We start from the raw sequence: 15,647 nt of genomic DNA, 5'->3' as shown, positions 1-15,647 counted from the left end.
TTGCCCCTTTGTCAAATATAAGTCGACTGTGCTTGAGTGGACCTGATTCTGGGCTGTCTCTTCTGTTCCATTGATCTGCTTGTTTCTTCTTGTGCCAGTACTACTTTCTGTTGACTACTGTAACTTTGTTGTAAGTCTTCAAATTAGAGGATGAGTCCTCCAACCTTGTTCTTTTTCACTTAGGTAGTGGTTGTTCTAGGGAAACTCTAGAATACTTTATGTGTACATTAGAATCAATTTCCTGTAACTTCTGTTCTTAGCTTATGAGTTTTCAGTCTTTTTTCCAGTTTAAGCATCTTAAGGCTCTAAGTAGCTGTTGAACTAACATTTTGCTGAATCCCACTAGTTTTTACAAAATTTTAACTGATGGTACCTATAACCATTTTTAGCTTTATGAATTCTTCTTTACCCATGAGCTATTCAGATAAATGATTTAAAATTTACAATGGGTTATCTATGTAATTATTGTTGAGTGTGTTTTTCATGTCATTTTTGTATATATAGTCAATTTCCCCATCTAAATTGTAGACCCCTCAAAGCAGTACTTTTAAATTTTATTTGTATCTACTTTCTAAATTTCTTGGCATGCAGTAGATGGCCTAATTATATATTAGACAGTTAAATGAATTATACTTTCTATTTTCTAGACATACAGGAATTAAATTCTGAATAGACCTAGAAGTAGAATGGACAGTTATTTTAAAGCAGCGGTCAGTGATTTGGACAGACTTCTTGATGATTTTGAACAGAATCCAGGTTTGTTGATTTTTCATTTTTATCGCTAATGGAATTTTGTTTATTTTTAATGAATGATTTATTTGCTATTGAAATAATGAAATTTTAATATGTTTGTAATTCACTTATCTCCAGTACAATGTACTCAACAAAATTTGCCTTCAATTCTGGTCACATGTTATCTTACATATAACTTTTTAATTTCATTTTAGTATATTAGTTTATTCTTATACTGAATGAACCAATAGCCAGAATACTAGAGGAAACTAGAATTTTCTCTCCAGTTACAATTTTAGCTAAAAGAAAAACCTTTGAAATAAATACGTGAGCTGACTAAAAGGAACTTGAAAACTTTAGGTAAATGGGCATTTTATTACTATAAGAAAGGGTATTTTTCTCATCTTAGAATGATGACTAGGAAACTGGAGTACAGAATAAAATAGATTGTTTTTTTAACTCTTCCTTAGTCAGGTTTTTGTAGTGCAAACTGAATTATTTTGAATGGAATTTCTATCACTACATGACATCTGTATTTAGAAACAAAAATCCCATGTACTTTAAATACAAATAAAGATGATTTTATAGCGTATTACCATTTTGTAAGAGATGAATTTATCTCTGCTCTTAATTTAGTTTGGAAATCTTAGCATCTTTGTAATAATATTGATTTGGGTCTCTTTAACATATATCTCTGTTTTAATTAGATGAACAAGATTATCTTCAAGAGGCACAATATGCATATGATTCTAATCATTGTTCAGTCTCTTCAGAATTGGCTTCCTCACAACTAACTACGTTGCTATCAAAGGATCAGCAATGCATTAATTGTGCCTCATCTGATACTTGCTATGAAACAAATAAGATTTCCCTGAATGAAAAAACTCTCGAGGGATTAACTTCTGTACAAAATGAAAAAAATGTTACAGGACTTGATCTTCTTTCTTCTGTGGATGGTGGCACTTCAGATGAAATCCAACCTTCATATATGGGACGATGTAGTAAACCTGTCTGTGATCTGATAAGTGACATGGGTAACTTAGTTCATGTAACTAATAGTGAAGAAGATATTAAAAAACTATTGCCAGATGATTTTAAGTCTAGTGCAGATTCTTTGATTGGATTGGATTTATCTTCAGTGTCAGAAACTCTTTGTGATTCTTCATTAGGCCATGGCGATAATACTGTCAGAGAGGAACAGAATGATACCAACTCTGAGTTGCAAAGTAGAGAAATCAAAGGAACTAAAAAATTGGATATAAAAGTAGATACAACACTTTCAGATTCATATAATTATGATGGAAAAGAAAATTTAAAAGATAAGTTTTCTAATCAGTTAGAACCAGTTGTTGATTTCAACATGCCATCTGCTTTGAGTCAACAAAGTTCCAAAACATTTGATGCCAAAGACCACCTACGGCCCAAGAACCAGCCTTGTGAAATAAAAGCTGATGGTTTTTTGGTAAAAGAGGAAGTAGATATGGCAGTCACAGCTGCCACAGAATACTTAAAAGAAGACAGCACAAGTGGTTTGCCTTACAGTCTTCCACAAAATGAAGGTTTGTGCTTTAATGAATCAAATTCAGGAGATGAATATACCAAATTATATGATTTTTCCTTTCAGGAAGATAGGACTGCTATATTTATAAAACAGTCTGCAAAAGAAGACTCAAGAAGTACCGATCTTAAAGATAATAAAGATATAGCCCAAGATTCCTCTTCAACTTTACATGTTCTAAGCGAAAATATTTATTCATCATTGTCTTGTCTTCCAGTGCCTGGGTCTTTGTGTGGATCATTAATTGAAAGTAAAGCTCATGGTGATTGTTTAACTCAAAATGACTCTAAAGATAATATACAAAATACAGTAACTGAGGATGAAGAAACACCGAAAAGTATTATTCTAGGTGGGGAGCAATTGAAGGAGGCTGATTTTTTGAGACAGGAAAAATGTGAAAAGATTCACGAGCCACTAAGTGAGAAGACAGGGGACAGAAAGTTAGATCCTGACGAGACAGTAGGCACAGTTGAATCTTTGGATTACCCAGATCGTATCAATTTTTCTACTGCTGCAGAAGCTCAAATGGAACTTTCTGGTGCAAATGACCCAGAATCTCCTGATCATTGTGAAGATATCACTTTTTCAAACAGTATTGATGGGCAAGACTTAGATTACTTTAATATTGATGAAGGCATTAAGAGTGGTGCATTAATTAGTGATGCTGAACTTGATGCTTTTTTGACAGAACAGTATCTTCAGACTGGTAACATGAAGTCTTTTGAACAAGATGTGAATGACTCAAAAACTCAGATGAATCAGATAGATATGAAAGGCTTAGATGATGGGAACATCAATAATATGTATTTCAATGCCAAAGCAGGAGCTACTGGGGAAAGTCCTGGTGTTAATATGATTTATGAGGCAGTTGATAAACAAAAAACAACAGAAAATGGTGACCTTTCTTTAGAGGAAAAAAGCTCAGTTCCAATTGAACAGTTATCTAGCAGTAAATCTGAAATTACAAATGAATTATCAGTCTCTGATATTAACAGCCAATCTGTTAATGTTGGAGGGGCTAGACCTAAGCAATTGTTTAGTATTCCATCAAGAACAAGAAGTTCAAAGGAACCAAATAAACCAGATGTTCCAAATATGCCAGAAAGTGAGCCCAGCATAGCAAATACTGTTGCTTCAACCACTTGTACTGCAAATTCTACAACTGATCATCAGGTTGGTTTCAACTCTAATTACATTGATATAGAAAGTAATTTTGAAGGTGGATCCAGTTTTGCAACTGAAGAATCCCGACCTGCAATCACTTGTAAAGAAGGCCTGGTTTTGGGCCAGAAACAACCTCCTTGGGTTCCTGATTCAGAAGCTCCAAACTGTATGAACTGCCAGGTCAAATTTACTTTTACAAAACGGCGACACCATTGCCGAGCCTGTGGGAAAGTAAGTTATAGTCTCTGAGTTTTTTATTTTGAAATGTTTTAAATAAAATTTAATGTAGCCACAAAAAACCCTGATGAATAGATGATTAAAGGATTTAACTATTTTAAAATCATTGTTTTTTACCTACATGGATATGTATAAAGCATTGTCATTTTATGGGTTGATTGAGGGTTGACATGGGTATTCTACACTGGGAAATGAGGCACATTAACTACAAATTTTTGGGAAATCTAATAATACTTGTTCTTGTCTCACTAATATGTCACAGATGTTCCAAATTCAAATGGATGCCCCTTTATCTTTAAATAATAGCAAGACATTCTGCAGCTAATACTTAGATAAGGGAAACACTCGAGGAAAAATATTGACTTGCATAAGGAAGCTGACCTTCTTTGCATTCTGATTCTTAGTTGTTTATGAACTTATTTATGAAGAGTTGCTTTTAGAAATAGCACTGCATTTTTTATCCAGTATTTTTCAGGTATAGGTTGGTTTCAAGTCAACCTCTCTCTCTGAAAAATAGTAACATTCTACTTTTAAAGGTTCTTTTTAATATCCAAAAAAGGTTATTAAAAGAAAGGAAGGGAGAAGAAGATGCTTGCATAGAAGCATGCAGGCAGAAAGAGCTGCCTGCTTTTTATAAGTTTTATATAAAGAGCCATAGAAAACTTTTTAAATTATAAACTTATTCACTAAAGAAAACTTTTTTTTTTTGAAGATTTATGTATACATACAAGCACTGGGGCACAGGCCAGAGGTGTGTGTGGGGGGGTCAGAGGATTCAGCAGAGACTAAGTGGGCAACAGAACAGGCAGACTGACTGAAACACACTGCTGAGGGGAACAGTGGGTGAGGTGGGAGAGGTCTGCTGTGCTGTGTGGGTAGCTCCCTGGGTGGCCAGGGATCAAACTCGTGCTGTAGAGGCTGCATATAGCTTCAGAGGCTGCGTCTTAACCCCTTGCACTACCAGGGAGACCCTCACAAAAGAAAATTTTTATTCCTTTCCATGGACAGGATTGATGTCAAGAAATTCTCCTTGTCAAAGATATGACTTTAAATTGCTGACCTAGTTAAAAAAAATCATTTTAATAACTACCTATAATTATGGTGATTAGACAAGTTATTTGTATAATAAGAAAAGTGTTTTTAGTTAATAAGATTTTAGGACTGTCCTTTCCCTGCCTCCAGTAAGTTTAAATATGCTTAAAAAATAAAATTAATTTTCTGTTTTATTCCTTATAGGTATTTTGTGGTGTCTGTTGTAATAGGAAGTGTAAATTACAGTATCTAGAAAAGGAAGCAAGAGTATGTGTAGTCTGCTATGAGACTATTAATAAAGGTGAGTATTAACCTGACATATTTTCTTCCAGTAATTGAATATATCTTAAAAACAATTGGATTGTGACAAAGATAAACTTCTTTATTTTCTTAAGGCGAGGACCTAGTGTTGACTTATCTGGCTTAGGTGGGACATCCCAAGGCTTGGTTTCTCTTCTTTTTGTTCCACTCTCACAATTAATACTACCAGTGTGGAAAGGAAGCATTCAGTTTCTGGAGTGGCAGTTCATTAACTTTGAACAGGTACCAAAGTCCCTAAATGCTGCATTTTTCCTGCCTATTTGTTTTTGTCATCATTATTGTCATCCTCATCATCTTAATGTAAACACTTGTAGAATACCTACCAGGAAGTAGCATTCAGCCTTATATATTGCCAGCATAAGGGAAGGTAATAGTTCCCACCCTTTAATTAATTACAGTCTAAAGTGGGAATAAAAGGTAGTAATGTTTATGAGTTTATAGACAAATTCATAGGACTGCCATGCTATTTGCATGTTTTTGTCTCATTTCTTTCCCTTCCTAATTTTAAAATTCTGTTTGTATGTGTTTCCCATTGTTTCTCTGGATCCCTAGCTAGCTATCCTTATCAGCAATAATCTTGAGAGTCTTACTTGAGTTCTTACAGTTGTGTGTATGTTACCTTTTTTTCCTCAAATACATGTTTGTTCTTTTGATTACTTCTTGGCATTTTCAAAGTTTTGTTGACCGTTTAATTCCCAGCAATCATTACTTGGGACTTTTTAAAACCAGGCCTGTGCACTAACTCAAGCACTGCTTCCTGTTAGCCAGGACAATACCTGATAATAATTTGTTTTTCTCTTTTGAGTGAAGATAAATTTTTTCAACAATTCTTCACAAAGCTCTGATGTGAGTCTGTTAGCCTCAGGTAAGCTGCTTTACTCTCTGCTGTTGCTCTCTGCTCTGGAAGGTAGTATACATCTTTGCAAACTGTACCTTTTTTTTGTATAAAAAGGTCAGTTTTAATGCTTGTAGTTTTGTTTTTTCCTTATGCTTTCTCAGTAGCCTAGAAGATAACTCTGGTGTTGTTAGAGCAAGCTTCCACATAAGTGTCTCTCCCCAATTCAAAAGTAAATGAAACAGTTATGAGGATTTTGAATAGTATTGAGTTGATAGGTCATCATTTCGAGTAAGCATTAAAACATTCTGACTGTAAGCATTCAGGAGGGTCATACTGAAGAGACTTACTTGGCATATTGAGATCAAGCTTTGGTTTATCAAAGTATTTTTTGAATGAATTTGTTCATTTACCTGTTTTATTCTGTAAGTTTTATTTTGGCTGTATCATTAGTTGATACACCACAAGAAAGCATAGTTATTTTAACATTAACTTTCAGGTTGAAAATGATAGGTGATCATTTAAACAGTGTTATTAAATAAGAGAAAGATAACTAAAGGGCTGTAAGACAAAGTCCTTGAAGGACTAGAAGACAGATTGATTAGAGAATTTGGATAATAAGGCAGGTGTGCTAAGGATGTGTAAGTTTTGAAGGAAGCATGTGTGTGAGTACCGTTAGGAGATTTGGAGCAAGTTGTAAATTACTTTGAAATCCAGAGTAGGATGTTTGGATTTCATTTGGTTAGTGGAAACCATTTCATGAGAGTGCTGTTATTCAGTGGCACTTGAGGAAGTTTATTTTAGCAGTGGCAGCATTTATAGGAGAAATGCCGAAAGAAGAACTGCCAGTGCTGTTCCATGTCATTTGAATGAAAAATCATTCAGCAGTATTCAGGCATGCTTCTGCAGTTTGGAGCTCTAGCTGAGAACAAAATAGAGTCCTTGTTCTCTTGGAACTTACGATTTAATGAATGTGGGGAGATTAGAAGAGCAAACAAGGAGACTATCAGATGGCAATAATATTCTAAAAAGAATGTAAGAGGAATAGATAGTAACAGATTGTTGGCAAAAGGTAGTATTAATGATGGTAAGAGAGTAAGGCTTTATATGGCATGTGAGCAGAGACTTGAAATGAGAGAATAAAATTATATGTGTACCTATGGAAAGAACATTCTATACAGAGAAAAGAATTAAGAGCGAAGATTCTAAACTAGAGGAGTACTTGCCTGACTTGAAGAACAAGGAGGCCTGGTAGCTGGCTCATAATTTGTGAGTGGGTTTGCAATGAGAGATGAGGTCAGACAGCTAACTGGGAAGGCAGAGGATATAGACTAGATAAGGTTATGTGGCATTGAAACACCTTAAATTTTCACTCCAGTTGGGAAGCCTTTAAAGGATTATTAAACAGAAATGGTGTGATAAGATACATGTCTTCAAAGATTCACTCTGAATTGTGTTGTAAATAGACTTAGGGTAGATATCAAACATATGCCAAATATAATACTGAAATAGCTAATTGGTAACTTATACTGAAGTGGAGGGCTGCCAGCTAAAGTAAAGATTTTATCTTTGCCAAGTGTTACTTCTTTTTCTTTCTTAGTCATTGATACTACAGTTTACATTAAAGTTCAAAAATGTGAGATTTTAATATTTTTTTCCCCTTTATAGCTCAGGCATTTGAACGGATGATGAGTCCAACTGGTTCTAATCTTAAATCCACTCATTCTGATGACTGTGCCACTAATCAGCCTCTTCAGGAGACTCAAACATCCGGTACACCTTCACCTACAACTTTACCGATCTCAGCACTTAAACAACCAAGTGTTGAAGGTAACTAGAAGGAATTGCTTTGTCTTAGACTAAAGATAACTTATTAAATAAGATAAGTATTTTCTAGTGTAGACAAGATCTAGTGAGGAACGAGAAACCAGACTAGATAGCAGAAGGAATGTAAACAGGGAAGAACAAAAAGGGCATTGGCATGCTCAAGTGCCTCAGATTAGTAAGTGCAAGAAGCAACCGCTACCCCTAGAGGATAGACATTGTTATTAGGGCTCAGCACAGGAACACCAGGAGGTACTTGGTTCCCAGATCTGGAATTCAGGAGTTAGGTGGAAGATGACTGGTGCTGTGACTTCTGGGGGAACACTATGTGGCACATACTAAAACCATCAAAGGGCTTCTTAGGGTTTGTGTTCAGATCACTGAAGGGAGTGTTCAGGGTGGGTTGGTTATTAGGAGTGTTGAAAATCATGGGCATGGAGCTTTATCTGGTGCTGCTGCTACTGCAAAGATCCTGGGAGGAACTAGAAACAGAATGAATTCATCCTCTTCCCACCTTCCAGTCTCCAACCAGGCTTACCACTGGCTGAACATTATCAAAAACCTGGGGGTTTGGGAGTTGTACTTTCCAAACAGCCAGCCTGACATCAAAGGGCACCACCATGTAAAAGGATGGACTTGGATTTGAGGGACAATAGGCAAACAATTGATTATCTCCCTCTCCTTAAATGTATATTTTACCATAATAAAAAATACTTTTTAAAAATCTTAGGGCTCCCTTTTCTTTTTCATATCTTGTAGTTTAGGATCTTAAGTAAAGCCCAAGTACATTTTTAAAAGATTTCCCCTACTCTCTGAAAGTAGAACATTACTATTTGGTATGATGTACTATATTATTTTTGGGGTCTGGGAATACCATTAATTCATATATAATTTTTTGAGCATTGCAGACCCTGAAAAGAACCTACCAAATTATACCAAGAAGGGATGTTATACTTTTGGATAGCAGGAGAAACCTGTAGTCTGGAACAGATTAGAAATAACTATCAATGCCAGTTGAAGGCACATTTGGACACATTTTGGACTTCAGTTTATCTTTCACTTAATAGCTATTTTCCATTTATTGTAACTTAAATAAGGAGATTCAGCATATATGGTTGTATACTAAAGCTCTACATATGAATAAATTTGTTTTTTTTTAAAGATTTTGTTTTATTTTTTAAAGATTTATTTATTTATTTATGCATACAAAAGCAGGGGTACAGGCCAGAGATGCGGTGGGGGGGGGGGGGGCGAGAGGATTCACCAGAGACAGAGTGGGGAACAGAACAGTCAGACTGACTGAAATACACTGCCGAGGGGAGCAGCGGGCAAGACAGGAAAGGTCTGCCTCGCCATGTGGGTTTCTCCCTGGCGGACTGGGGATCGTACTTGTGCTGCAGAGGCTGTGGATTGCTTCGTAGTGTGATGCTTAATGCCTTGCACCACCAGGGAGGCCTGAATAAATTTGTTTTAAAAATCATTTACATAATCTCTTATTAACATCCTAAATTATTATTTTATAAAAGTATTACAAATCCAAGAAAAGCAGCTTATTTAATGTCTATCCATATTGTAAAAATTACATATGATTACAATTTTTTCATTGTTATCTGTATTATGTTCTCAGATATCTGGCAGCAATTTTCATAACCTTCCTCTGAATCTTTGTAGTACAGGGGAACAAATTTTTAGTTATTTCCTCCAAATTTGGGAAGTATACTAGAGAGCAATGAAGTTTAGTGTCTACGTAAGAGCAATGTTATGCTTCTCTTGTTAAAGAAATTAAAAGAAATTAAAAGAAATGATGTCCAATGTATATGATTTTGTTTCCTTTTTTTTTTTTTTTTTAAGATTTATTTATTTATACAAGCACTGGGTACAGTCAGAAGTGCGGGAGGGTGAGAGAATTCACCAGAGACAGAGAGACAGAGCGGAGAGCAGAACAGGCAGACTGACAAAATACACTGCTGAGGGGAGCAGCGGGCGGCAGGAGAGGTCTGCGTGCCATGTGGGACCCTCACCCAGTGGCCGGGGATCAAACCGGCGCTGCAGAGGCTGTGGGCAGCCTCTTAACCGCTGTGCTCAACCAATGTGCCACTGGGGAGGCCCCCTTTTTAAAGATTTTTTATGCCTCTTTCTGTTTACATGTTTTTCCTTATGTGCCAAACTCTGGTCTGTTCCATCCTCCCCATTTCCTTAATGGATAATTTCTATCAGTTCATTTTGGTATGTGATTCCTAGAGCTACTCCTGCCTTCTCATGAGTTAAATGTATCTACAGTTAGATACATTTAGATGTATCACTAAAGATTTTGCAACACATTGGCAATGCACGCTTGCCAGTGAATAACAAAAAGCTTTTGAACTGTTTTCTGATTTATTTAGTATTAAAATCATTGCAATATTGCCACATTAAAATTGTTTTATTTTTATGCCAATTCTAGGATTATGCTCCAAAGAACAGAAGAGAGTATGGTTTGCAGATGGTATATTGCCCAATGGTGAAGTTGCAGATACAACGAAATTATCATCTGGAACTAAAAGATGTACAGAAGACTCTAGTCCTCTTTTACCTGATGTGCCCTTGGTAAGGAATATATAAAACGACTTGCTAATTTAGTGAAATTTGATTTTGTATATAATTCCTTGTGTGATTATTAAGAGTACATTTTTTTTAATGTTCTGAGCTTCCTAGGATAGGAAATGTATTAATGCAGTGAGTGTCTTTTAGATTTTAATGTTTTTAATGTCTTTAAGGCAATAGTTCTCAAATTTCTTGGTTTCAGAACCCCCTTGTACTATTAAGAGTTTAGAATCCCAATGAACTGTAGATTTTTGGGTTCTGCTTACTATATTAAAATTAAACTTTAGAAAATATTTTAATTAAAAATTAACTCATTGTCCTAATACAAGCCATATTTTTCTGACAAAAAATTTTAAAACAAACATTTAGCTTATGGTAAAGCTGAAACTTATGCTTCTGAATTTAAAGAAGCAAAAGGGTACCATTTCTTGACAAATTAGGCTTCATAAGAATTTCTGAGCCCATTTCGCTTTATTTATTCTTATTAAAAAGGTTTGTTTGCCTACAGAGATCAGCAGTTCATAATTCAACAGAGAATATGAACTGACCTTTTTTTATTCTATATTTTGCAGAAGGTAAACACACTGGATCATACCCATCCTGCTCCAGTGGAAAAACCAGACAATGAGATAGGAGATATTACAGGAAAAGAGATAATTCAGAGTCCTGTTTCTCAGGTTACATCTGTGGAAAAACTGCCTATAAACACAGGAACTGAGGAATTACCTACTTCTGCTTCTTTAACAACACTAGATGATAATGTATTTGCAGAAATTGAAGAATCATCTAGTTCTCCTAGTGTTTTAGTTAACAAGTTACCTGTTGTTAGTGCTTCAGATTATAGATTATTGTGTGGTGTTGACCAGCATGTTTGTAAGAAGATTAGTCTTCTACCTAATGATGAAGACGGCTTGCCGCCTCTTCTGGTTGCATCTGGAGAAAAGGGATCAGGTAGGATTGTAGTTACTTAAATTTAAAAAAGAATATTCTGATGAATTTTGTTTATGATGTATGAAATGCATTTTAAAAAAATTACGCAGTTTGGTTGAAATATGTACCATGGCTTGTAACTTTAGTTTATAAAAAAAAAATCTTAGTATTTAAAAACAATCTGGGCCTCCCTGGTGGCTCAAGGGGTTAAGACGCAACCTATGAAGCTGTTCGCAGCCTCTGCAGCACAAGTTCGATCCCCGGCCGGCCAGGGAGCAACATGGCACAGCAGACCTCTCCTGACTTGCCTGCTGCTCCCCTTAGGAGTGTACTTTGGTCAGTCTGCCTGTTCTGTTCCCCACTCTGTCTCTGATGAATCCTCTCACCCCCCACGCCTCTGGCCTGTACCTCAGCTCTTGTATGCATAAATAAATAAATCTTTAAAAAAAAAAATCTAAAACAATTTGAACATGTGAATTGAATTGACACATTTATTACACATAGGTCCCTAATTTAGAAAGTCTTTAATACTATTGAAACTCATAAACTTTTATTCCTGAGAAGTGTTTCCATTATATTAGAGTTTTGACTCCATGTCATTTTTTTTTTAAAGGAGCATAGTGCCTGAAGAAAATACTCTTGGATTCGCTGAGGAAACTAGATATTTAGTTCCTCTTCATTCTACTTATAACATGGGTGGCTTGAATCATGCTGTTTAATCTCTTTGAGCCTGTTTACTTTATAAAAGAACAGAAAATCTCTAAGGTCCTTTTCAAGCTAGAGATTCTGTGGCTAGCTTATACCTGAGAGTGGTTTCCTAGGATACATTCTGCCACTCCAGGCACTATGCTGTATTCTGTAACATGAAATCATCATTTCTCTTCATGATGATGTAGGGGAATAAAGTATAGGATCTGTTGGGCCTCCCTGGTGGCACAAGGGGTTAAGACGCAACCTATGAAGCTATCCCCAGCCACTGCAGCATGAGTTTGATCCCCAGCCAGGGAGCTACCCACATGGCGCATAAGCCCTCTCCTGACTTGCCCGCTGCTCCCCTCAGCAATGTATTTCAGTCAGTCTGCCTGTTCTGCTCCCCACTCTGTCCCTGGTGAATTCTCTCCCCCCTCCCCCCTGAACATCTCTGGCCTGTACCCCAGTTCTTGTATGCATAAATAAATAAATCTTTTTTTTTTAAAAGAAAGATTTATTTATACACGAGCTGGGGTATAGGCCAGATGCGCGGGAGGGTGAGAGAATTCACCAGAGACAGAGCGGGGAACAGAACAGGCAAACTGACAAAATACTCTGCTGAGGGGAGCAGTGGACGAGACATGAGAGGTCTGCTTGCCATGTGGGTTGCTCTGAGGCCAGAGGGGATTGAACCGGCACTGCAGAGGCTGCAGACAGCTTCACAGCACTGCGCTCAACCGCCTGCGCCACCATGGAGGCCCTAAATAAATAAATCTTAAAAAAAAATGCATAGTATCTGTTTTGTTAGTGGGAGCTAGTTCATGAACCTAGCAGTGACAAAAATACCTTAAGCCCAGTTCTTTGCATGTCAGTCATAATTTGATTATTATTTTTTTTTTCCTCTACATGTCACTGATAGAGGATGTATGACAGCAAACAGCATGTACAGCATGGGTCTAGATTACTTTCAGAGTCAGAATGGTACATTTTAGAATTTGTAATAGGAGCAGCTGGCAAACTAGATCCACTTCCTTTTTTTTAATTGTATTACTTGCATTGAGGTTATCTTGGTTTACAGTATTTGTATATAACTTGGGGGATATAGGTTCATACCTCTTCAGATGTTAGACTCCACTTTAAAGATTGCTTGTTTTGGGGCCTCCCTGGTGGCGCAGCGGTTGAGCGCTGGGTTGCGAAGCTGCCCGCGGCCTCTGTGGCGCCGGTTCGATCTCCGGCTGCTCCCCGGCCACTGGAGGAGGGTCCCACATGGCTCGCAGACTTCTGCCGCCCGCTGCTCCCCTCAGCAGTGTACTTTGGTCCTTCTGCCTGCTCTGCTCCCCTTTCTTGCTCTGGTGAATTCTCTCACCCTCCCACGCTTCTGACTCTACCCAGTGCATGTACAGACAAACAAACAAACAAATAAATAAATAAATAAAAATACATGCCTCTTTAAAAAAAAAAATAAAGATTGCTTGTTTTAACATTTTAAAGTTGCTAAAATGGTGTAAGTGTGCTATTTAATCAACATGCTTGCATGTCTACTATAATTTATATGTATTACGTATTAATATCTTTATGTAAATAGTAAAGTTAAATGAGTAGTGGTGGTTTAGGGTATCGAGTTTATAAAATACGCTTTTTAAAAAGATTTGATCAATGTAGTGGATTTATAAATCTTTTTTATTGAAAGAGAAAGGAAATCACATTTATTTAATTAATATTAGAATATTAACATAGCAGGAAGTCACATATATTCTAATACATTGTTTTCATGGTTTAGTACCTGTAGTTGAAGAACACCCATCTCATGAGCAAATCCTTTCCCTTTTTGAAGATGAAGGTTTTGGTCCTGTTACATTTGTCCTAAATGCTAATCTGCTTGTGAATGTCAAGTTAGCATTTTGTAAGTATGATTCACCTTACTTTACCTAATTGGTGAGCAGGGTTTCTGAATTATTTACATCTTCAGGTTAGGTTTTGACTGACACCTATGAGAAATAAACAGTGTTGGATATTGGTTGTTTTTAAGCCAGGTATAACTGTAAATAAGTTTTGCAAATTTATATTCACTGGGATTTGAAATATAAGCTTAACAGATTTTTTTTTTTTTTTGGTAAGCTTACAGATTTAAACTAGTGTCCCTAGTGAATCCTTGATTAAGGTTATTAACTAATAGCTAATCTGAATTTTGATGCTAATGATATAGTTGATTGTGTTTCATAAAGCTTTTAGATAATTTTTAAAAGCAAGAATCCTGATTTAGTTACAATAAGACAGTTTTAAAGTAAATGACATAGGACCTACCTAATTGGAAGTAGAGAATAATCCTTAATAATAAACAAACATCAGTACTCAACAATGAATCTATACCAACTTTTCATTCTCTTTGAAACTGACCTGATTCTTACTCCACTACATTTCAGCATATTGGTGTATCTTTTACTTTAAAGTTATTTATTAATTGACACCATAAGGGTCTTTCATTGTTTCCCTTTTTTTCTTTAATTGTATACAAGTCAAGTTAAAGTTCTTGGGAAAATAGGAATTTGAAAAGCTCTGCCTCATGCAAAAGACAATTATATTTAGTTTTTTTGGTTAGTCCACATTATAGTTGTATGCTTTTATCATTTAAGATTCCTCAGACAGATATTGGTACTTCTCAACCAACGGATTGCATGGCTTGGGACAGGCAGAAATTATTATTCTGTTGTTATGTTTGCCAAATGAAGATACTATTCCTAAGGACATCTTCAGACTGTTTATCACCATATATAAGGATGCTGTAAAAGGTACAGCATTTTATTTTGAATTTTTCAGCTAGGGGACAGCTATATTAATTAAGGTGTTTATACTTTCAGCTCTAAGTATCATACTAAAGATTCATTTTGTGATGAGATTATTGATTTCTTAAAAGATGTAGTCATCGTTTTTAGTCTCTTTAAAGCTAGTATTTCATGTAATTTGTGTCTTTACTCAGGGTTTTTTTTTTTTTAATTAAAAAAAGTGAATATATTTTCTTCTTGACTTTTTTCCTAACATGTCTACATTCTTTTCTTACCATCTATAAAAGATTGGAGGGATATGACAATTTTTCACTTAACTGTGTAGTAAGAAGAAAAATTTAAAAATACCTGTGGTTGGAAACATTTTTAAATTTTTGTTCACTGTCCTCATTCTTAAGAATAACTGAGCTATGTGCACAGAAGGTATTTAATAGGTGCTTTATCAAGAGTAGAAATAAGAAACATAATATACCACATTGCTTTTTTCTTAGGAAAGTTTATAATGGGACATTTAAACTCAGTATTTCTCTTCAAAACAACTTAAGGCCTTTTTTATTAATGATTTTATTTCCAGGAAAATACATAGAAAATTTGAACAATATTACCTTTACTGAGAGTTTTCTCAACAGCAAGGATCATGGAGGATTCCTGTTTATTACACCTACTTTTCAGAAACTTGATGATCTGCCATTACCAAGTAATCCTTTTCTTTGTGGAATTCTTATCCAGAAGCTAGAGATTCCTTGGGCAAAGGTTTTTCCTATGCGTTTAATGTTAAGACTGGGTGCAGAATATAAAGGTAAGTTTTATAATAATAAGGTATGTAGGCTAAATTTGTTGAATGTAAAGTTAGATTTTCATTGATCATTAGAATCAGTTTTTGATGGATTAATGGCACTACTTTTATTTTATTGTACTTAAAAATTCCAAAACAACTTCCCTCTACTACCAAATTAGT

At 35.7% G+C, this 15,647-nt stretch overlaps 1 protein-coding gene across 1 annotated transcript in view; it reads left to right on the top strand.

Annotated features, from left to right (window-relative positions):
- Window positions 1–686: 686 nt before the first annotated feature.
- Window positions 687–15,647, top strand: part of ZFYVE16 (zinc finger FYVE-type containing 16) — a gene marked incomplete at both ends in the record, with an annotated part of 31,699 nt that continues 16,738 nt past the window's right edge. The window contains 9 exons of the mRNA XM_084234210.1: window positions 687–756; window positions 1,440–3,685; window positions 4,928–5,024; window positions 7,548–7,709; window positions 10,147–10,289; window positions 10,859–11,237; window positions 13,687–13,809; window positions 14,540–14,695; window positions 15,264–15,488. Coding sequence (XP_084090336.1) covers window positions 687–756; window positions 1,440–3,685; window positions 4,928–5,024; window positions 7,548–7,709; window positions 10,147–10,289; window positions 10,859–11,237; window positions 13,687–13,809; window positions 14,540–14,695; window positions 15,264–15,488 — 3,601 coding nt within the window. The remainder of the gene's footprint in view (window positions 757–1,439; window positions 3,686–4,927; window positions 5,025–7,547; window positions 7,710–10,146; window positions 10,290–10,858; window positions 11,238–13,686; window positions 13,810–14,539; window positions 14,696–15,263; window positions 15,489–15,647) is intronic.

The sequence above is a fragment of the Talpa europaea genome (genome assembly GCF_964194135.1).
Source record: "Talpa europaea genome assembly, chromosome: 5".
Classification (NCBI taxonomy): Eukaryota; Metazoa; Chordata; class Mammalia; order Eulipotyphla; family Talpidae; genus Talpa; species Talpa europaea.
Note: the sequence above shows the minus strand (reverse complement) of the source record. Positions and strands in the feature narration are given on the sequence as shown.